Below are 22,476 nucleotides of genomic sequence, written 5' to 3' on the forward strand. Positions count from 1 at the left end.
TCCGAACTTATGTCCTTGCATTTGGGAGGACAATCCCCGTTCCTCTGTGTAGGAACCTGATTTCAGTTCCGAGGCTGGATGTTTCGGAATGGAAACCTTTTCGGTAGCCTTTTTCGGCTCCGACGACACTTTCTTTATTTTCGGCGTCGTGGTCTCTCGGTGCTGACCCATTTGGGTGCCGCTGTCTCGGTGCCGAACTTGCTCGGAGCCGCTGTCTCGGGCTCGAGATTGCTGTGTGCCGGTATCTCGACCGGAGTCGGATGACTTCAAAACAACCGTGCCCTGTTTCGGTGCCGATGATCGGTCACCTATATTACGGGTTAAGCCATGGCCTGTTGGCGGTGGCGTCCCCTGGGCTTTTGTGGTCTTCTCGTGAGTTTTATGTTTCGACGTCTTACTCACGGTTTTAGGCGTTTCTTCTGGATCGAGTTCGTCCGAGTCAGACTCCTGGATGGAGAAGGTTTCCTCTTCCTCCTCCAAATGCCTTTGTCCTGTCGGCGCCGACGCCATTTGCAGTCTTCTGGCTCTTCGGTCTCTTAATGTCTTCCTCGACCGAAACGCTAGACAGGCTTCACAAGTATCTTCTTTGTGTTCTGGAGACAAACACAAGTTACAGACCAGGTGCTGATCTGTATAGGGATACTTGTTGTGACATTTTGGGCAAAAGCGGAATGGGATCCGTTCCATCAGCCTTGAAGAGACACGTGGCCCGGGCCGACCAGGCCCCAACGGGGGATCGAAAAAACGCTGAAGGGCCAACGGAGCTCTTCAAAAGTCGGTGTCGATCTGTAGTAACTAACCCGATACCGAACGCAAACAATACCGTAAACTTTTCCGAGATTCTAACTAACTTTCCGAACCGAAACACCGAGCGAAAAGGAACACGTCCGAACCCGATGGCGGCAAAAAAACAATCTAAGATGGAGTCGACGCCCATGCGCAATGGAGCCGAAAAGGGAGGAGTCCCTCGATCTCGTGACTCGAAAGACTTCTTTGAAGAAAAACAACTTGTAACACTTCGAGCCCAACACTAGATGGCGGGATGTGCAAAGCATGTGTATCTGCAGCTACACATAGGCACCTGGACCGGCACCTGGACCAAGCACTGCACCCACAGCCCCCAGGATCAAAAGGAACCAAACTCCCGTGCAGGAGTGACCATCAGGTGACCAACCCTCTGCCTAGCCCATTTGGTGGCTGGCCCGAGAAGCCCCCATGTGCCCTGCCTGCACCGCTAGAGTGACACCCCCCCCCCTCCCCCCTCCCCCGGGTCCCTCCATTGACTTCTATTGAAAACCCAACTCCTGCTAAGCACGCTGCACCCGGCCGCCCCTGTGCCGCTGATGGTGTGTTTTGTGTGCCTACTTGTGTCCCCCACAGTGCTCTACAAAACCTGCCTGGTCTGCCCTACGAAGACGCACGTACTTACCTGTTGGCAGACTGGAACCCTTGTTCTCCATAGGCGCCTATGTGTTTTGGGCCCTCCTTTGACCTCTGCACCTGCCCCGCCCTGTGTTGCTTGTGTGGTGACTTTGGGGTTGCCTTGAGCCCCCAACGGTAGGCTGCCTATACCCAGGAAAATGAACTTTTAAGTGCCTTACTTGCCTGAAAAAATTACCAATACTTACCTACCCCAGGAACTGTTGATTTTTGCACTGTGTCCACTTTTAAAATAGCTTATTGCCATTTTAACTGAAACTGTGTATGCCACTGCTCTAATTCAAAGTTCCTTACTTACCTATGTGGAGTTCCTTGCATTTTATGTATTTACTTATAATCTTGAATCTTGTGGTTCTAAAATAAATTAAGACAATATATTTTTCTATATAAAAACCTATTGGCCTGGAGTAAGTCTTTGAGTGTGTGTTCCTCATTTATTGCCTGTATGTGTACAACAAATGCTTAACACAACCCTCTGATAAGCCTACTGCTCGAACACACTACCACAAAATAGAACATTAGAATTATCTAATTGTGCCACTATCAACCTCTAAGGGGAACCCTTGGACTCTGTGCACACTATCTCTCACTTTAAGATAGTATGTAGAGAGCCAATTTCCTACAGATGTGGATAAGTATCTGACAGAAGGTAGAACTCAACTAAATAATAAGAAATGCTAAAAAACCATCCAATAGGGAAACAGTAAAGAAAATGAATGAGCAATATTTTTAAATACTTAAGGATTGGAGGGACATGAGTTTGATTGAATGGGATGAATATTTATTCTTAAAATGTGATCATCCGAAGATTCCCATTCTATATCTCCTATCAAAGGTACATAAAGATAAAGCCAATCCACCAGGTAGACCAATAGTGTCAGCTATGGGTTCTCTTTTGGAGAATACATCTAAATATATTGATTATTTTCTTCGTCCATTTGTGGAGACCACTCCTTCGTATGTGAAAGATACAACACATTTTCTGAAAATTATGGTGAATATGCATTGGGAAGATGATTACCTACTGCCAACATGTGACTAGCTTATACACTAGCATTGATCATGAGCTGGGTCTAAGAGCAATTAGACACTATATGCGAGCTAGGTCCAGTTCATTACTATTACATACAGAAATTATATGTGATACAAGTTTATGCATCGGAATGAAAATGTCACTTACCCAGTGTACATCTGTTCGTGGCATCAGTCGCAGTAGATTCGCATGTTTTGCAATAGCTCGCCATCTGGTGTTGGGCCGGAGTGTTACAAGTTGTTTTTCTTCGAAGAAGTCTTTCGAGTCACGGGACCGAGTGACTCCTTCTTTTGTCTCCATTGCGCATGGGCGTCGACTCCATCTTCGATTGTTTTTCCCCGCAGAGGGTGAGGTAGGAGTTGAATTGTAGTAATAGTGCCCATGCAATGGAGTGACTAAGTATGTACCTATTTAAGGTTGAGATGATACATATACAAATAGTTGAAGGTAACTTCCAAACTGCTACAGGCTCCCGGGGAGGCGGGTGGGCACATGCGAATCTACTGCGACTGATGCCACGAACAGATGTACACTGGGTAAGTGACATTTTCAGTTCGATGGCATCTGTCGCTGTAGATACGCATGTTTTGCATAGATTAGTAAGCAGTTATTTCCCCAAAAGCGGTGGATCAGCCTGTAGGAGTGGAAGTAGTTTGAAATAATGTTCTTAATACGGCTTGACCTACTGTGGCTTGTTGTGCAGATAACACGTCTACACAGTAGTGCTTGGTGAATGTGTGAGGCGTAGACCATGTGGCTGCCTTACATATTTCTTGCATTGGGATGTTTCCTAGAAAGGCCATGGTAGCACCCTTCTTTCTGGTTGAGTGTGCCCTTGGTGTAATGGGCAGCTGTCGTTTAGCTTTAAGGTAGCAGATTTGGATGCATTTAACTATCCATCTGGCTATACCTTGCTTTGATATTGGGTTTCCTGCATGAGGTTTTTGAAATGCAATAAATAGTTGTTTAGTCTTTCTGATGTTCTTTGTTCTGTCAATGTAATACATCAATGCTCTTTTGACATCTAATGTATGTAGTGCCCTTTCAGCTACGGTATCTGGCTGTGGAAAGAACACTGGAAGTTCCACTGTTTGATTTAGATGGAACGGTGAAATAACCTTTGGCAAAAATTTAGGATTGGTCCTTAGGACGACCTTATTCTTGTGTAGTTGTATAAAAGGTTCCTGTATTGTAAACGCCTGAATCTCGCTTACTCTTCTTAGGGAAGTAATGGCGATGAGAAATGCCACCTTCCAGGTTAGGAACTGTATTTCGCAGGAGTGCATGGGTTCAAAAGGTGGACCCATAAGTCTAGTTAGGACAACATTTAGGTTCCATGAAGGAACAGGTGGTGTTCTTGGTGGTATAATTCTCCTAAGGCCCTCCATGAATGCTTTAATGACTGGTATCATATATAGGGAAGTTGAATAGGTAGTCTGCAGGTATGCCGATATTGCTGCAAGGTGTATTTTAATGGAAGAGAAAGCCAGGTTAGATTTTTGTAAGTGAAGCAAGTAACCCACTACATGTTCTGGAGTTGTGTGTAATGGTTGTATTTGATTAATATGGCAGTAGCAGACAAACCTCTTCCATTTACTTGCATAGCAGTGCCTGGTGGATGGCCTTCTGGCTTGCTTTATGACTTCCATACATTCTTGGGTAAGTTGTAAGTGCCCGAATTCTAGGATTTCAGGAGCCAGATTGCTAGATTCAGCGATGCTGGATCTGGGTGTCTGATCTTTTGGTTGTGTTGTGTCAACAGATCTGGCCTGTTGGGCAATTTGATGCAGGGTACTACTGATAGGTCTAGCAGCGTTGTGTACCAGGGTTGCCTTGCCCAAGTTGGTGCTATTAATATGAGTTTGAGTTTGTTTTGACTGAGTTTGTTTACCAGGTAAGGAAGGAGAGGGAGAGGAGGAAAAGCGTAAGCAAATATCCATAGCAATAGACATTTGGTAAAGACTCTTGGTGCGGTTGTTAATCCGAAAGGCAGTACCTTGAATTGGTAATGTATTCCTTTGAATACAAACCTTAGGTATTTCCTGTGCGATGGGTGTATTGGTATATGGAAATAAGCATCCTTGAGGTCTAAAGTTGCCATGTAGTCGTGTAGTTTTAGCAATGGTAATACTTCTTGTAGTGTGACCATATGAAAGTGGTCTGATTGGATGAAAGTGTTCACTACTCTGAGGTCTAGGATTGGTCTCAGCGTTTTGTCTTTCTTTGGTATCAGAAAGTACAGTGAGTAAACTCCTGTGTTTATTTGTGTGTTTGGCACTAATTCGATTGCATTCTTTTGCAATAGTGCCTGCACTTCTATCTCCAGGAGATTGGAATGATGTTTTGTCAAATTCTGTGCCTTTGGTGGTATGTTTGGAGGGAATTGTAGAAATTCTATGCAATAACCATGTTGGATAATTGCTAGAACCCAAGTGTCTGTAGTGATTTCCTCCCATGCTTTGTAATAATGACTTATTCTTCCCCCCACTGGTGTTGTGTGGAGGGGGTGAGTGACATGTGAGTCACTGTTTAGTAGTAGGGGTTTTGGGGCTTTGAAATCTTCCTCTATTTCTAGGGAATTGCCCTCCTCTATATTGTCCCCGAAAACCTTCTCTATACTGTCCCTGGTAACTGTGTTTTACGGAATGCCCATGGCTTTGGCAGTGTCCGTGTCTTTTTTGAGTTTCTCAATCGCTGTGTCCACTTCTGGACCGAACAGTTCTTTTTCGTTAAAAGGCATATTGAGAACTGCTTGCTGAATCTCTGGTTTAAATCCAGACGTTCGGAGCCATGCATGCCTTCTGATAGTTACAGATGTATTAATTGTCCGTGCAGCTGTGTCTGCAGCGTCCATGGAGGAGCGGATCTGGTTGTTGGAAATGGTCTGTCCCTCCTCAACCACTTGTTTTGCCCTATTTTGTAGGTCCTTGGGCAGATGTTCAATGAGATGTTGCATCTCATCCCAATGGGCCCTGTCATAGCGCGCAAGTAGTGCCTGGGAGTTCGCGATGCGCCACTGGTTTGCAGCTTGTGCTGCGACTCTCTTACCAGCTGCATCGAACTTGCGGCTTTCTTTATCTGGGGGTGGTGCATCTCCAGATGTGTGGGAGTTGGCCCTTTTCCTAGCTGCTCCTACAACGACAGAGTCTGGTGGCAGCTGTGTAGTGATGAAAACCGGGTCTGTAGGAGGCGCCTTATACTTTTTTTCCACCCTTGGTGTGATTGCCCTACTTTTGACCGGCTCCTTAAAGATTTCTTTTGCGTGCCGGAGCATACCAGGGAGTATAGGCAGGCTTTGGTATGAGCTGTGGGTGGAGGAGAGTGTGTTGAATAAAAAATCATCCTCGACCTGTTCTGAGTGGAGGCTTACATTGTGAAATTGTGCTGCTCTAGCCACCACTTGAGAATACGCGGTGCTGTCCTCTGGTGGAGATGGCTTCGTAGGGTATGCCTCCGGACTGTTATCTGACACTGGGGCGTCGTATAGGTCCCATGCGTCTTGATCTTGGTCACCCTGGCTCATGGTGGTGTGAGCTGGGGAGTGTGATGGAGTTTGTGCTGGTGAGACGTTAATCACAGGCGGAGGAGAGGGTGGTGGGGTAACTCTTTTCACCACTTTCGGTTGTGGTGTCTGTTCAGTTTGGAACTCCAACCTTCTCTTTCTTCTAATAGGGGGAAGGGTGCTTATTTTTCCTGTCCCCTGCTGTATGAAAATACGCTTTTGCGTATGGTCCACATCAGTTGATTGTAGCTCTTCCTCAAACCTATGCTTTTGCATTTGGGAGGTTAGCGAGTGCTCTTCTGTATAAGAGCCTGAAGCTGGGTCGGTCGCAGTTTGTTTCGGGCCCGAAACTTTGTCTGCGTCCCTTTTCGGCTCCGAGGTGACTTTTTTCTTTTTCGGGGCCGAAACCTCTCGGCGCCGATCTTCTTCGGGACCGCTGTCTCGGCGTCGAGCCGTGTTTACACCGGCATCTCGGTGTCGATGCTTGGCTCCAGCACTTTCTCGGTCCCGAGAAGGCTGCGTGCCGGTGTCTCGACCGGAGTCGGACGATCTCGGCACTGTTTGGGCCTTTTTCGGTGCCGACGGTCGGTCACCGAATTTATGGGTGGAGCCATGGCCTGGTGGCAGTGGCGTCCCCTGGGCCTTGTAAATCTTCCTCTGAGTGGTTTTCGACGTCTTACTCACGGTTTGTGTATCGTCGAATCCTTCGGAGTCTGAGTCTTGGATCGAGAAGGTACCTTCCTCTTCTTGTTCCTCGAACTCTCGGTGGGCTGTCGGCCCGGACGCCATCTGAAGTCTTCTGGCTCGACGGTCTCGGAGTGTTTTTCGGGACCGGAACGCACGACAGGCCTCGCAGGTGTCTTCACTGTGCTCAGGTGACAGGCACAGGTTACAGACCAAGTGTTGGTCTGTATAGGGGTATTTATTGTGGCATTTGGGGCAGAAACGGAACGGGGTCCGTTCCATCGGCGTTCTTCAGCACGCGGTCGGGCCGACCAGGCCCCGACGGGGGATCGAAAAAACTACCCCGAAGGGCACCGGAGCTCTTCGATCCTTCGACGCGGTGTTGAATCTAACTACGCCGATCCCGAACGCAACAATACCGACGAAAATCTTCCGAAATTAGCTATCTTTCCGTTCCGAAACTCGGAGCGACAGGAACACGTCTGAACCCGATGGCGGAAAAAAAACAATCGAAGATGGAGTCGACGCCTATGCGCAATGGAGACAAAAGGAGGAGTCACTCGGTCCCGTGACTCGAAAGACTTCTTCGAAGAAAAACAACTTGTAACACTCCGGCCCAACACCAGATGGCGAGCTATTGCAAAACATGCGTATCTACAGCGACAGATGCCATCGAACATAACTTTTTGCTCTTTGACAATCAGATCTACAGACAATTGCAGGGTACAGAAATGGGAACTTATTTTGCCCCTAGCTATACAATCTTATTTTTGGGCTGTTGGGAGGAAGAAATTTCAATTGTGATTAAGGTGTTTGAAGAGAGAGTAATTTTGTGGTGTAGATACATTTGAACCAGAATGATTATAACTTGAAATTTACTGAACAGTATAGCAAAACCAACACTGAATTCTTAGATGTTGAGGTTATGGTCAGAAATGGTGCACTTGTCACGAAATTACATAGAAAATTGACGACAGGTAATAGTTTATTATATGGCCAGAGAGCACATCCCTCTAGTCTGATACAGAGCATCCCCTATGGAGAACGTTTGACAGCTAGACGAATTTTAGTGATACCACAGAGTATCAAGAAGAATGTGAAATTACGTGCAAAAGATTCAAAGAGAGAGGACATGATATGAAAGTCATCAAACAGGCTAAACAAAGTGGACCAGATGAGTAGAGAAAATTTGTTATTCAAATCAGGTGTTGAGGAAGAAAAATTGGAAACAATCAGATTTATTACAACTTATAGCAATCAATCTTATAATGTTAGAAACATCTTGAACAAAAGCTGGCATATTTAGCAGACAGATTCAGTGCTATGCAGATTTATACAGGATACGACTCAGATCACTTAAAAAAAAAAAAAAATCAGATCTTTGAAGGAGGATCTATGTCGCAATTTTGTAGATTTTAGATTGTGATTCTACAATTTTGATGCCCTCTGGATTCTATTGCTGCATGCAATCTAAAGCATGTAGGAATAGTGAGAATTGTAAGAAGATAGAAGTGACGAGTGTTAAGAAGGACTATATCATCAAAGGGCATTTTAATTGTAATACAACATCCTGTGTGTACTGTCCAATATGTCCCTGTCAGAAAATGTATGTGGTTAGTACAATTTACAGTGCCAAGAAGAGGGTACTGGAACATAGAAGAGCTATCAGAAATTATGACACAAAACTATCCGGTGGCTAGGCATTTTTTTGAAACACACTTTGGAAATGAAAATCTACTTCGGTTTGTGGTGATTGATCAGGTAAAACTAAACTGTTGAGGAGGTGACAGAGAAAGAGTTAAGAGTTTTGGAATCAAAATGAAAATGTCACTTACCCAGTGTACATCTGTTCGTGGCATTAGTCGCTGCAGATTCACATGTTTGGCACAGTCCGCTGCCTGGTGTTGGGCTCGGAGTATTACAAGTTGTTTTTCTTCGAAGAAGTCTTTTTGGTCACGGGACCGAAGGACTCCTCCCTCCTCGGCTCCATTGCGCATGGGCGTCGACTCCATCTTAGATTGTTTTCCCCGCAGAGGGTGAGGATGGAGTTGTTTGGTATAAATAGTGCCCATGCAATGGAGTGAATATGTATGTACGTTAAGAGTTTATAATAATTATTTACAAATGTTCAGATGTTTAAGATTTATGATCTACTTCTAAACGGCTACAGGCTTCCCGGGGAGGTGGGAGGGTACATGTGAATCTGCAGCGACTAATGCCACGAACAGATGTACACTGGGTAAGTGACATTTTCAGTTCGATGGCATATGTTGCTGCAGATACACATGTTTGGCATAGACTATAAAGCAGTTACCTCCCCTAAAAGCGGTGGTTTAGCCTGTAGGAGTTGAAGTAGTTTGGAATAATGTTCTTAGTACAGCTTGGCCCACTGTAGCTTGTTGTGCATTTAGTACGTCTACACAGTAGTGTTTAGTAAACGTATGAGGCGTAGACCAGGTTGCAGCCTTACATATTTCGCTCATAGGAATGTTTCCTAGAAAGGCCATTGTAGCACCTTTCTTTCTGGTTGAGTGTGCCTTTGGTGTAATAGGCAATTCTCTTTTGGCTTGAAGATAGCATGTTTGAATACATCTGACTATCCATCTAGCAATGCCTTGTTTAGAGATTGGATTTCCTATGTGTGGTTTTTGAAAAGCTATGAACAGTTGTTTTGTTTTCCTGATTAGCTTTGTTCTGTCAATGTAATACATTAGTGCTCTTTTGATGTCTAATGTATGTAGTGCCCTTTCAGCCACAGAATTTGGTTGTGGGAAGAACACTGGCAATTCTACTGTTTGATTTAAATTGAATGGTGAGATTACCTTTGGCAGAAATTTTGGATTTGTTCTTAGAACTATTTTATTGTTGTGTATTTGAATAAATGGTTCTTGTATGGTAAATGCCTGTATTTCACTTACTCTTCTGAGGGATGTGATTGCAATGAGAAATGCGACCTTCCAGGTTAGATATTGCATTTCACAGGAATGCATGGGTTCGAAAGGTGGACCCATGAGTCTTGTTAAGACGATGTTAAGATTCCATGAAGGAACTGGTGGTGTTCTTGGTGGTATAATTCTTTTTAGCCCTTCCATGAATGCTTTAATAACTGGTATTCTAAATAGAGACGATGAATGAGTAGTTTGTAGGTAAGCAGATATTGCTGCGAGGTGTATTTTTATAGATGAAAAAGCGAGATTTGCTTTTTGCAAATGTAGTAAGTATCCTACTATGTCTTTAGTAGAGGCATGTAATGGTTGTATTTGATTGGCATGGCAGTAGTAAACAAATCTTTTCCACTTAGATGCATAGCAGTGTCTAGTGGAAGGTTTTCTAGCTTGTTTTATGACTTCCATGCATTCTTGTGTGAGGTCTAAGTGTCCGAATTCTAGGATTTCAGGAGCCAAATTGCCAGATTCAATAAAGCTGGGTTTGGATGCCTGATCTGTTGTTTGTGTTGTGTTAACAGATCTGGCCTGTTGGGTAGTTTGACATGCGGTACTAGTGAAAGGTCTAGTAGAGTTGTATACCAAGGTTGTCTTGCCCATGTGGGTGCTATCAGTATGAGTTTGAGTTGGTTTTGACTCAACTTGTTTACTAGATATGGAAGGAGAGGGAGAGGGGGAAAAGCGTACGCAAATATCCCTGACCAACTCATCCATAGAGCATTGCCTTGTGATTCGCGGTGTGGGTACCTGGATGCAAAGTTTTGGCATTTTGAGTTTTGTTTTGTTGCGAACAAATCTATCTGGGGTGTTCCCCAAATTTGAAAGTACTTGTTCAGAACTTGGGGGTGAATTTCCCATTCGTGGACTTGTTGGTGGTCTCGCGAAAGGTTGTCTGCTAGTTGGTTTTGTATTCCTGGAATAAATTGTGCTATTAGGCGAATGTTGTTGTGAATCGCCCACTGCCAAATTTTTTGTGTTAGGAGGCACAATTGTGTTGAGTGTGTTCCTCCTTGTTTGTTTAAATAATACATTGTTGTCATGTTGTCTGTTTTGACAAGAATGTATTTGTGTGTTATTATGGGTTGGAAGGCTTTTAACGCTAGAAATACTGCTAACAGTTCTAGGTAATTGATATGAAATTTTGTTTCGTGTATATCCCATTGTCCTTGAATGCTGTGGTGATTGAGGTGTGCTCCCCACCCTGTCATGGAAGCATCTGTTGTTATAACGTATTGAGGCACTGGGTCCTGAAATGTCCGCCCTTTGTTTAAATTTTTGCTGTTCCACCATAGAAGCGAGAGGTATGTTTGGCGGTCTACCAACACCAGATCTTGAAGTTGACCCTGTGCCTGTGACCATTGTGATGCTAGACACTGTTGTAAGGGTCGCATGTGTAGTCTTGCGTTTGGGACAATGGCTATGCATGATGACATCATGCCTAGAAGTTTTAGCACAAATTTTGCTTGTATCTTTTGGTTTGGAAACATAGCACTTATTACCTTGTGGAATGCCTGCACTCTTTGTGGACTTGGAGTGGCAATTCCTTTTGATGTGTTGATGGTTGCTCCTAGATATTGTTGTGTTTGACACGGTTCTAGGTGTGATTTTGTATAGTTGATGGAAAACCCCAGTTTGTGAAGGGTTTGTATGACAAATGTGGTGTCGTTTGCGCATTTTTTTACTGTGTTGGTCTTGATTAGCCAATCGTCTAGGTAAGGGAACACATGTATCTGTTGTCTCCTGATGTGTGCTGCTACTACTGCTAGACATTTTGTGAACACTCTTGGTGCAGTTGTTATTCCGAATGGCAACACCTTGAATTGGTAATGTATTCCTTTGAATACGAACCGTAGGTACTTTCTGTGAGAAGGGTGTATTGGTATATGAAAGTACGCATCCTTTAGGTCTAATGTGGTCATGTAATCTTGCTGTTTGAGCAGTGGAATGATGTCTTGTAGTGTGACCATGTGAAAATGGTCCGATATGATGTAGGTATTTAGTGTCCTGAGATCTAATATTGGTCTTAATGTTTTGTCTTTTTTTGGAATTAGAAAGTACAGGGAGTAGACTCCTGTGTTTTTTTGTTGTACTGGTACTAACTCTATTGCATCCTTTTGCAGTAGTGCTTGAACTTCTAGTCCTAAAAGTTCTAAATGTTGTGGTGACATTTTGCGTGTTTTGGGGGGGATGTTTGGTGGGAAGTTGTGGAATTCTATGCAATAGCCATGTTGGATTATTGCGAATACCCAATTGTCTGTTGTAATCTGTTGCCAAGATTGGTAGAATTGGCTTAGTCTTCCCCCCACTGGTGTTGAGTGAAGGGGTTGCGTGACTTGAAAGTCACTGTTTAGGTGGAGGTGTTTTTGGAGTCTGGAATCTTCCCCTACTCCTTGGGAATTGACCCCCCCTATATCCCCTGAAACCTCCCCTTTGGAAGGAACCCTGATATGGTGTGGTTCTTGTTTGTTGGCTGGTGGTGTCTGTGGGTTGGCCACGAAACCCCCCTCTAAATGGAGTTTTTCTGAAAGAGCCTCTGCTCTGCGGGGAGTAGAGTGCGCCCATGGCCTTGGCCGTGTGTGTCCTTTTTAAGTTTTTCAATGGCTGTATCCACTTCAGGGCCAAAAAGTTGTTTTTCGTTGAAGGGCATATTAAGGACAGCCTGCTGGATTTCAGGTTTGAAGCCTGAAGTGCGGAGCCAAGCGTGTCTCCTTATGGTGACAGCAGTGTTGACTGTTCTCGCTGCAGTATCGGCTGCGTCCAGTGAAGAGCGGATTTGATTGTTTGAGATCGTTTGTCCCTCTTCAACTATTTGCTGCGCCCTTTTTTGGTATTCTTGGGGAAGATGGTCTACGAGAAGTTGCATCTCATCCCAGTGAGCGCGGTGATATCTGGCCAGCAGCGCTTGAGAATTTGCGATGCGCCACTGGTTGGCTGCCTGTGATGCTACTCTTTTCCCTGCCGCATCAAATTTTCTGCTTTCTTTGTCCGGAGGTGGGGCGTCACCAGATGTATGGGAATTTGCTCTTTTGCGAGCTGCCCCTACTACTACGGAGTCAGGTGGTAACTGCGAAGTAATAAACACTGGATCTGTGGGTGGTGGTTTGTATTTTTTATCCACCCTTGGGGTGATGGCTCTTGATTTTACGGGCTCTTCAAAAATTTGTTTTGCGTGCCGTAACATCCCCGGTAGCATTGGGAGACATTGATATTGGCTATGTGTAGCCGAGAGGGTGTTAAATAAAAAATCATCCTCTATAGGGTCTGAATGCAGTTGGACATTGTGGAATTCTGCAGCCCTAGCCACCAGTTGTGAGTATGAGGTACTGTCCTCTGGCGGTGACGGCTTTGTGGGGTATGAATCTGGATCATTGTCCGGCACTGGGGTGTCGTATAGGTCCCAAGCGTCTTGATCCTGATCATCTTGACTTATGGTAGTTTGCGCTGGTGAGTGCATTTGTGGCGGTGTTTGTGCCGGCGATGCCTGTTGTAGTGGAGAGGGCGGAGGCGTGACTTTTTTGACCACTTTGGCTTGTGGTTGTGCGTCATCCTTGAGGAGACTGATCCTTCTTTTCCTCATTATTGGGGGAAGGGTTGATATCTTCCCTGTGTCTTGCTGGATGTACAGTCTCTTTTGTGTGTAGTCCGATTCTACACTTTGGAGCTCTTGTCCAAATCTGTGCATCTGGCCACTTATTCCTTGTTCCTCTGAGTAGGATGAAGGTGTGGTATTTTTCGGCGCCGAGAGAGAATCTTTTTTCGGTTTCGCCACCGACAGAATTTTTGTTCCTTTCGGCATGGATTCTCGGTGCCGATGTTTTTCGGTGCCGGTATTTTGTCTTTGTCTCTCGGAGCCGCTTTCTCGGCTCCGAGGTTGCTCCATGGCGGTCCCTCGACCGGAGTCGGGTGCTATGGGTGTGCCCTTTTTCGGCGCCTTCGACGGGTCGCCTGTTTTATGGGTCGAGCCATGGCCTGTTGGCAGTGGCGTCCCCTGGGCTTTCGTTTTGTCGATGGTTTTACTTTTCGACGTCTTACTCACAGTTTGTTGCTGTTGTTCGACGTCGGAGTCTCCGGATTCTGATTCCGGAACCGAGAATGTTTCCTCTTCGTCGTCGAAACGTTGTTTTGTCGGCGTGGACGCCATTTGTAGACGCCTGGCTCTTCGGTCCCGGAGTGTTTTTCTGGACCGGAAGGCTCGACAGGCCTCACAGGTATCCTCCTTGTGCTCGGGGGACAAGCACAAGTTACAGACCAAGTGCTGATCTGTATAAGGATACTTACTGTGACATTTTGGGCAGAAACGGAACGGGGTCCGTTCCATCGGCTTCGATGTCGCACGCGGTCGGGCCGACCAGGCCCCGATGGGGGAATCGAAGCTACCCCAAAGTCTTCCGATGATCGGTGTCGATGTACCTAACTATCCCGATACCGAACGGAACAATACCGACGCTTTCTTCCGAGATTCTGACTAACTTTCCGAACCGAAACACGGAGCGAAAAGGAATACGTCCGAACCCGACAGCGGAAAAAAACAATCTAAGATGGAGTCGACGCCCATGCGCAATGGAGCCGAGGAGGGAGGAGTCCTTCGGTCCCGTGACCAAAAAGACTTCTTCGAAGAAAAACAACTTGTAATACTCCGAGCCCAACACCAGGCAGCGGACTGTGCCAAACATGTGTATCTGCAGCAACATATGCCATCGAACTATATAATTACATTTGATACATTCGATCCTCTAGGGCTAAATTCCAGTGAAGAGATGAATATTCACTTAGGATAGTGAATGAAGACTTATAAATACACGAGCTTTTGTAATTTTGAACATTATTTTAACTTTTATTTTTTAAGGTTTATGGGGCATTTGGTGAGTTCAGAGTTGGTTTTATTTATCATGTATAAAGGACAGACTTGATCCAACCTATGATATTAAATGATTTGAAAATCAAGATGAATGATGCTGATGGGGTGATAGTACACTATTAGACTTTGATGTATGAAGTGAAAGCACTATTCACTTCATACATCAGATCCAGTTGCCCACTTGGGCACAATGGGATCATTTTATCTGTAAATATTGGAGGATTATGGAGAATGAATTTTTTTGTGGCAATCGCAGGAAAGCCTTTGGGATTTTGATTTCGTTAGATTTGTATTTAAAAAGAATATATACATGAATAAGATAACTGTGGTTTGCATTGCAAGTTCAATAAATTTAATGAGATAAGGAAGTATCATAAGCTATAGAAATTGGATATATGACACTATAATTTAACTATTTTATTGATTATAATAGAAGGACTGATATAGGAGCTGTTTTGTATATAATTGCAGATTGCAAATGAAGATATTTGGTATATTTTGGCTGACATTAGCAGTGAATACTGGAGTATTATATCATTCCAAGATGGCCACCACTTTGTGACTTTGGGATTTGGGGAACAAGTCAGTTTTTTATGTTTATTGGTTTTATGTATATATGTATTTTTTTCATGCACATACTACATCCTTGATCAAGGCTACGGCCGAAACACGTTGGAGGCAAGTCCGATTTCCAATATAGAACTTTATTGATTATCAGCAGATTGGAGGTGTCCCGGGTTTCTTGTTAGTAGAGGAAGAGTTTTGCATATATATAGTTTCACCAAAAAAAAACACAAAGGTTACAGGGACGTTATAGTTAGGCTCACATTTTAAACGTACAAAACCATACAAATTCCCCTAATGGAGTTATCTCAAGTAACTATAACTCATGCCCTAAGGTAACTGTAACTCGCGCCCCGCCATGCACTGTTTTTATTTTTTGCATATATTATAGTGATATTATCAATGATGTTATCAAAGATGTCATGAGTGCCCGGGAACCCTTCCCCCCCCCCCCCCCCCCAATCCTGCCCTCCGCCCACAGCCTTATTTATTACTCAAGAACTGGGGAGGTGACGGTCCGTCGGCACGGGCGGGACCTGGCCAACACAGGTCTTCATTAAAACAAGTGTAGGAGCCTGCCTTCGCGTTTTTTTTTTTTTTTGTAAGTTTAGCAACAGATTTGTGACTCCGTTGTGAATGTGCAGCAGAAATCCTTTAACAAAGTTTCTATTTTTCAGTGGGGAGGTCCCACTTGGACCCCAGCAACAGAGCTAAGGGGTCAGGATTTCCCTACCCTGGTCTCTTTTCTTATTTTTTTACCTTTTTTTTGGGACTCACGTGAAGCAGAGTCTCTAGATGTCTGCCAACACTTCCTTGTTGAAGTCCTGCCAGTCAACCAGATCTCAGCACGAGATTGGGAAGGTTTGTGGAGCCTTCGCATCCCTATATATACAAATTTGTTTTTCTTTGATATTTCTACTGAACCAATTTAAACCAAGTCACAAGGGAGCGCTCTCTCGACCGAGAGCTAGCTTTCTGTCAAATTTAGTGAAATCCGTCCAATGGTTTGGCCGCTATTCCTGTTCAAATTCCCTATGGAAATTACTGTGGGAAAACACGTTTTGGGACCCTCCCTTTTTCTTGGCACCCGATTGACGGATCACCCCAAAACTCTCCAGACAGCAGCTGACTGAGGGATGCATTTTCTTTTTCTTTTTTAGAAAATGTTGCGAAGATTTGTCAAATGGCACCAAAGATAAAGGCAAGTAAATAAACACTTTTTCTATTGAAACTAGGTCCTAACTACACCTACCTAGTGATGACCACCACTAGGGAATACACACACACACACGTAAACGATAATTGCCTTCTGTAAAACCTTATCTGGTAGACACTACATCTAGCTGCAGATTCCTTACCTTTGATTCTCCACCAGCATCAGAATGCATCAGGGCGATTTTCATGAGCAGCACACCCCTGCGTGCCATTTGACAGTGTCGAACTTCTCCACGTCCGTGATTGGTGGGCGTCCTTCACGCCGGATATGATGTTGTGGGTCCTATACAGGCATCACCCTGGCGCACTGACGTCAGTTTCTTTTTACAAAAAAGCGCAGAGCCATGAAGAACAATTACTACTCATGCGTCAAAACGAAGGCCATGAATGCAGAGTCCCTGCACTATAAATTAGTTCGTAGAGCAGGGAGGATGGGTGGGTCGGAAAGGAATCTGCAACTAGTTATAGGCTATACCAAATAAGGTGATCATGAAGCTAAGCAACTTTTCCATCTGATATAGACATTTAGCTGCTGTTTCCAAACCCCTTAATTGATACGCAAGCAATACCATCTCAGGAGATGGGTTTGCGAACCATGTTCAGGCCAGTGCATAGTAGACCTTAATGCAGAGTATGACTAATCAAGAGATGGTCTGCTTCTACACTGCCCAACCTCTCTTCACACCTGCAGGAAGCTGGCTCTGTAAATACTATATCAAAATGAGATATAGTGTGCACAGAGTCCAGTTGTTCCCAAAGAGGCTTGACAGAGGCAACAATAGATAATACTTATGATCTATTTGTGGTAGTCTGGTCAAGCAGTTAGGCTTGTCAGAGGGTAGTATTAAGCATGTGTTGTACACCCACAAGCAAAAAATGAGAACACACACTCAATGATTTAACTCCAGGCCAATAGGTTTTTCTATAGAAAAATATTATTTTGTTACTTTATTTTAGAACCACAGGATTCAAGTTGCACTTTACATACGTATAGATAGAACTTTGAATTAAAACAGTAATGTACACAGTTTGGCATAAAATGGCAATAAGCTATTTTAAAAGTGGACACTGAAAAATTCAACAGTTCCTGGGGGAGGTAAGTACAGGTTAATTTTTGAGGTAAGTAAAGCACTTACAAGTTCAGTCTCCGGGGCTTAGGCAGCCCACCTTTGGGGGTTCAAGTCAACCCCAAACACCCAACACCAGCAACACAGGGCGGTCAGGTGCAGAGGTCAAAGAGGGGCCCAAATAACATAGGCGCCTATGGAGACTAGGATGCTCCGGTTCCAGTATGCGAGCAGGTAAGTACCTACGTCCTCGCGGAGCAGCGAGGGGGGGGGTTTGTAGAGCACTGTGGGGGGGTCCCAAACAGGCACACAAAATACACCCTCAGCGGCGCTGGGTCAGCCGGGTGCAGTGTGCAACCAAGGCGTCGGGTTTTGTTTTTAAATCAATGGGGGAACCCACCCGGGGGTCACTCAGACGATGCAGGCAGGGCACAAGGGGGCTTCTCGGGCTCGGGCCATCCACCGACTGGGCAAGGGTGAGGGTCGTCTGCTGGTCACTGCTGCATCAGTGGTTTGCTCTTCACGGGCCTGGGGGCTGCAGATGCGGTGCTTCTTCCAGGCGTCGTGTTTCTTTGTTACCGGGCAGTCGCGGTCCGGGGGTCCTCTGGATTCCCTCTGCAGGCGTCGTCATGGGGGTGCAGGGAGGTCAGCTCAGGGTGGACACATCGTTGGAGTTACCTGGGGGTCCTCTCTGTAGCATTGGTTTCTCTGGACACGGGCCAGGGGCGTCAGGTGCACAGTGGTGGGGACTCAGGCTTCTGTAGAGGTAAGAGTCCCTTTAAAGATGGTCTCTTTTTGTTGCTTTGGAAGGGGCCGCTGTCCATGGGAGTTTCTTTGTCCTTTGGAGTTGCAGGGCAGTCCTCTGAGTTGGCAGAGGTCGCTGGGCCCGCAGGATGCGTTGCTGTTGCAGGTTCTTTGAGTCAGGAGACAGGCCGGTAGGGCTGGGGCCAAAGCAGTTGTCGTCATCCTCCTTCTCTGTGGGGTTTTCAGGTCAGCAGTCCTTGTTCTTGTTAGATCGTCAGGAATCTGATATCCTGGGTTCAGGGTCGCCCCTAAATACTAGATTTGGGGGGGTGTTTAGGGCTGGGGGGCAGTAGCCAATGGCTACTGTCCCCGAGGGTGGCTACCCCTTTGGGGAGAGGGACACATCCCTAATCCTACTGGGCTAAATCCACTGAAGCAAGATGGAGGATTTTCTAAGAAGGGGGTCTCATCAGCTCTGGTCACCTTAGGGGTGGACCTGGCTAAGGGGGTGACGACTCCTTGTTTTTCTCATTATCTCCTACAGACTTGCCACCAAATGTTGGGTGTGCATCCGGGAGGCGGGCATCTCCACTAGCCAGAGCGCCCTGGGACATTGTAACACCAGACTTGAGCATTTGAGGCTAACCGCCAAGTGTTACAGTTCCTGCAGGGGGAGGTGTGAAGCACCTTCACCCAGGACAGGCTTTGTTCCTGGTCACAGAGTGCACAAAGGTACTGACCCCATGTGGCCAGAAACTAGTCTGAAAGTGGCAGGCTGGCAGAGACCGGTCAGCCTAGCACTACCAGTTGGGCTGGCATGCAGGTGGCATCTCTAAGATCTCCTCTGTGTGCATTTCTCAATAAATCCCACACTGGCAGCGGTGTGGATTTATTGTGCTGAGACGCTTGATACCAAACTTCCCAGTAATCAGTGTAGCCATTATGGAACTGTGGAGTTTGTGTTTAACAAACTCCCAGACCATATACTCGTTATGGTTACCATCCACCTACAAAGTCTAATAATTGTCTTAGACACTGTTGGCACAGTGCTCATGCTGCTATGCCCCCACCTGTGGTTTAGTGCACCCTGCCTTAGGGCTGTAAGGCCTGCTAGAGCGGTGACTTACCTATGCCACAGGCAGTGGGTTGTGGGCATGGCACTCTGAGGGGGTGCCATGTCGACTCAGTCTTTTTCTCCCCACCAGCACACACAAGCTCTAAGGCAGTGTGCATGTGCCAAGCGAGGGCTCCCCAGGGTGGCATAATACATGCTGCAGCCCTTCAAGACTTTCCCTGGCCATAGGGCCCTTGGTACCAGGGGTACCTTTTACAAAGGACTTATCTGTGTACCAAGGCTGTGCTAATTGTGAAGACAAAGGTACAGTTTTAGTGAAAGAACACTGGTGCTGGGGCCTGGTTAGCAGGGTCCCAGCTCACTTTCAATCAAAGCTGGCATCAACAAAAGGCAAAACGTTAGGGGGTAACCACGCCAGCAGTGACATTTTCCTACATACTGGTATAACTCGTCTCCAGGTGTGATAACAGGCTTATGTCAAACGTCCCCCGATAAAAAAAAAAAAATCTCCCAAATTCATTTGCAACTAAGTGAAAGATACTTTATAATTATATTTCCGTTTAGTGTCAGAAAGAACGAAACAACGGCTATTCTAATGCCCCTGTTGGCCTAAATTAGAAAAGGTGGTCACATAAACAATGTCTTAATCTTCACTAAACATTTAATTGACAGACTAATGAATTCTGAAATGTACAACTCTTTAGAAGGAAACCTAATATAATAGCAAAAAAACATGGCAATTGGTGTAAAGTGTGCAAGAATGAATAATAATCCCTTTATGACGTAGTAAATTAGCAAAAATAAAAAGCAGATTTAGAGAACCAACAAATCTGACTCACTAATTGAACAGGATATATGAAATTTATTTCCCAAATGTTCAGGTTTCTTAAGTATGCACACCATATTTGACTATATTTATAATTACACACATTCAGCTAAATCAGTTAAACATTTTCTTTTACAATAGGAGTCATACCTGAAAATAAACCAGGAAGCAATCTAGTTTTCTTTTGCTGGAACCCCTGTCGAAGTACTGCCCACACGTATCAAGAATAGTGCACACTAGTCTGATTCGGAAAAGGTGATCCGGAGGATCAAGTATGCTAGGTCCGCCGTCAGAATTCACACCAAACGAAATAAATGAGTACAAAGTTCTGAATATAACTGCAGACTCCACCATTCGGTAATTATAAAGTTCACCCAAGAACTTGGCACTACTGATACGTCGCTGGTTAAATTTTGGTTGGTTAACCTAAAAGAAAAAAAAATATCCATCAACTCGAACAAAAATCCACTTGGATACTTTAATCATTAAATGCTATCAAGATTGGAAACATTCAGTGGGATCGACTGCTGCAGATTCTCTCTCTTGAAACAAAACAGTGCTGGGACTGAACAGTCCTCCATTTAGAAAGGGATGTATACCTCTGACGTGAGTGCCCCAACTGTACTGATGTCTGGACCTCTAATGCAGTTATTTTTTGTTGTCATAAGCATACACAGCACAGATCAATTGTGTGTGCCATGACTTTGGCCTGTCGTATGGATTGCAGTCCTCTGGACCTGGAGGAGCACCCGAAGCACTACCCTCACAATGTTGAAAGGTTACTGCCTTCACTAGGAGCTATGCAGCACAAGCACAGTGGTCACCACATACTGTGTAGAGGTCTGTAGAAGTGAAGTACAAGTTACTTACCTTCAGTAACGATATATCTGGTAGAGACATATTCTAGTTGCAGATTCCTTACCTTAGAATTTCCCCTCTGCATCAGACTGGATCCTGAGATTCTTCTTCAAGGAGTAACCTTGTGCGCCAACAGGTGGCATCTGCTGACTCCACGGGCATCAGGGTCACTGTGATGTTTCTTTTCATGACTTTCTCCACCAGTAGCGCGGAGCCATGAAGAACACTGAGAATGGTGCGCCAAAATCAGGGCCCTTAAGGTGAGTTCCCCTTCCTAGAAATCAGTTCGCAGTGTTGAGAGGATGGGTGGGTTGGTAAGGAATATGTAACTAGAATATGTCTCTACTAGATATATTGTTGCCGAAGGTAAGTAACTTGTACATCTGAGAGATTTCTGGTTGCAGATTCCTTACCTTAGAATATATACCGGGGCAATACCATCCCTGGAGGTGGGCTGCGAACTAAGATCACACCAAAAAGTCCTGCAGGGCCAAAGTAGCCGTCTCTGCAGACCTAACTGTCCAGGCAGTAATGCTTGGTGAACATATGCAAAGATCCCCACGCTGCCGCCTGGCAGATAACCAGGAATGAAACTACGCATACTAACAATGTGGTAGCAGCAGTTACTCTGGTAGAATGAGCACACAAACACTCAGGGGATTGCTTTTTCACCAAAGCGTTGCACATTTTGATGCAAAGGACTACCCATCAAGAGATGGTCCTCTTCTGGACCGCCCTTCCTTTCTCTGCATCCACATAACCCACAAAGAGTTGGTCGTCCACCCAGAAATCTTTGGTACGATTTATATAGAACATCAACACTCTTTTTGGATTCAGGAGGTGGAGACCATCCTCCTCATTAAAGGGATGTGGTGGGTGTGTAAAAAGTAAGCAAGGTGATTGGCCTACATGAAAAGGTGTCACCACTTTGGGAAAGAAGCCTTGGTACGAAGAACTACCTTGTCACGATGTACTGCTAGGAACGGTGGCTTTGAAGAAAGAGCCTGGAGCTCACTCACTCTGCGAGCAGAGGTTATGGAAATCAAGAAGGCAATTTTAAGGGTCAAGAGCCGTAGAGGACAGTTGTGGAGCGGCTTTGAAAGGAGCACACATGAGGTATGTGAGGACCAAGTTGAAATCCCACGGGGCATTATGAACTGGATGGGAGGAAATATATGGATGAGTCCTTTGGGAAACCTCCCAACAATGGGAGATTTAAACAGAGAAGGTTGGTCTGGTAGCCTTAAAAAGGCAGAGATGGCAGACAAATAGCCCTTGAGGGTGCCCTGAACACAGCCCTGCTAGGCAAGAGAAAGCATAAAGGAGAACCTCAGAGAGGTGCAGAGAGGGGAGCAACAGACTTCCATATACCATTTTAGTGGAGGGATGGCTGACTGCCAAGATAACATCACAGACTTCTGGCAGAAAGTCGAAAGCTGTCAACTGCCTCCGCTCAATCTCCACGCAAGGAGGAGGAGACTGGACAGGTGCAGGTGAATGACCGTCCCTTGCTGCTGCAAAAGAAGATCCACCTGGAGAGCAGTCTGATCAGAGGATCGAAGGCCATGCTCAATAGCTCGGGATACCAGAATCTTTGTGCTCAGTCAGGAGCCACCAGGATTAATTGGGCCCGGTCATGCCTGATTTTCTTCAGAACTCTGGGCA

The 22,476-nt window shown here is 45.3% G+C and overlaps 1 protein-coding gene across 10 annotated transcripts in view; it reads right to left on the reverse strand.

Annotated features, from left to right (window-relative positions):
* UPF2 (UPF2 regulator of nonsense mediated mRNA decay) overlaps nucleotides 1-22,476 on the reverse strand; it is a 765,941-nt gene that overhangs the window by 358,172 nt on the left and 385,293 nt on the right. For all 10 annotated transcript variants that reach the window (XM_069228662.1, XM_069228663.1, XM_069228659.1 and 7 more), the window contains one exon: nucleotides 20,104-20,379. In XM_069228662.1, coding sequence (XP_069084763.1) covers nucleotides 20,104-20,379 — 276 coding nt within the window. The remainder of the gene's footprint in view (nucleotides 1-20,103; nucleotides 20,380-22,476) is intronic.

Source organism: Pleurodeles waltl, chromosome 4_1 (assembly GCF_031143425.1).
Source record: "Pleurodeles waltl isolate 20211129_DDA chromosome 4_1, aPleWal1.hap1.20221129, whole genome shotgun sequence".
NCBI classification, from domain to species: domain Eukaryota; kingdom Metazoa; phylum Chordata; class Amphibia; order Caudata; family Salamandridae; genus Pleurodeles; species Pleurodeles waltl.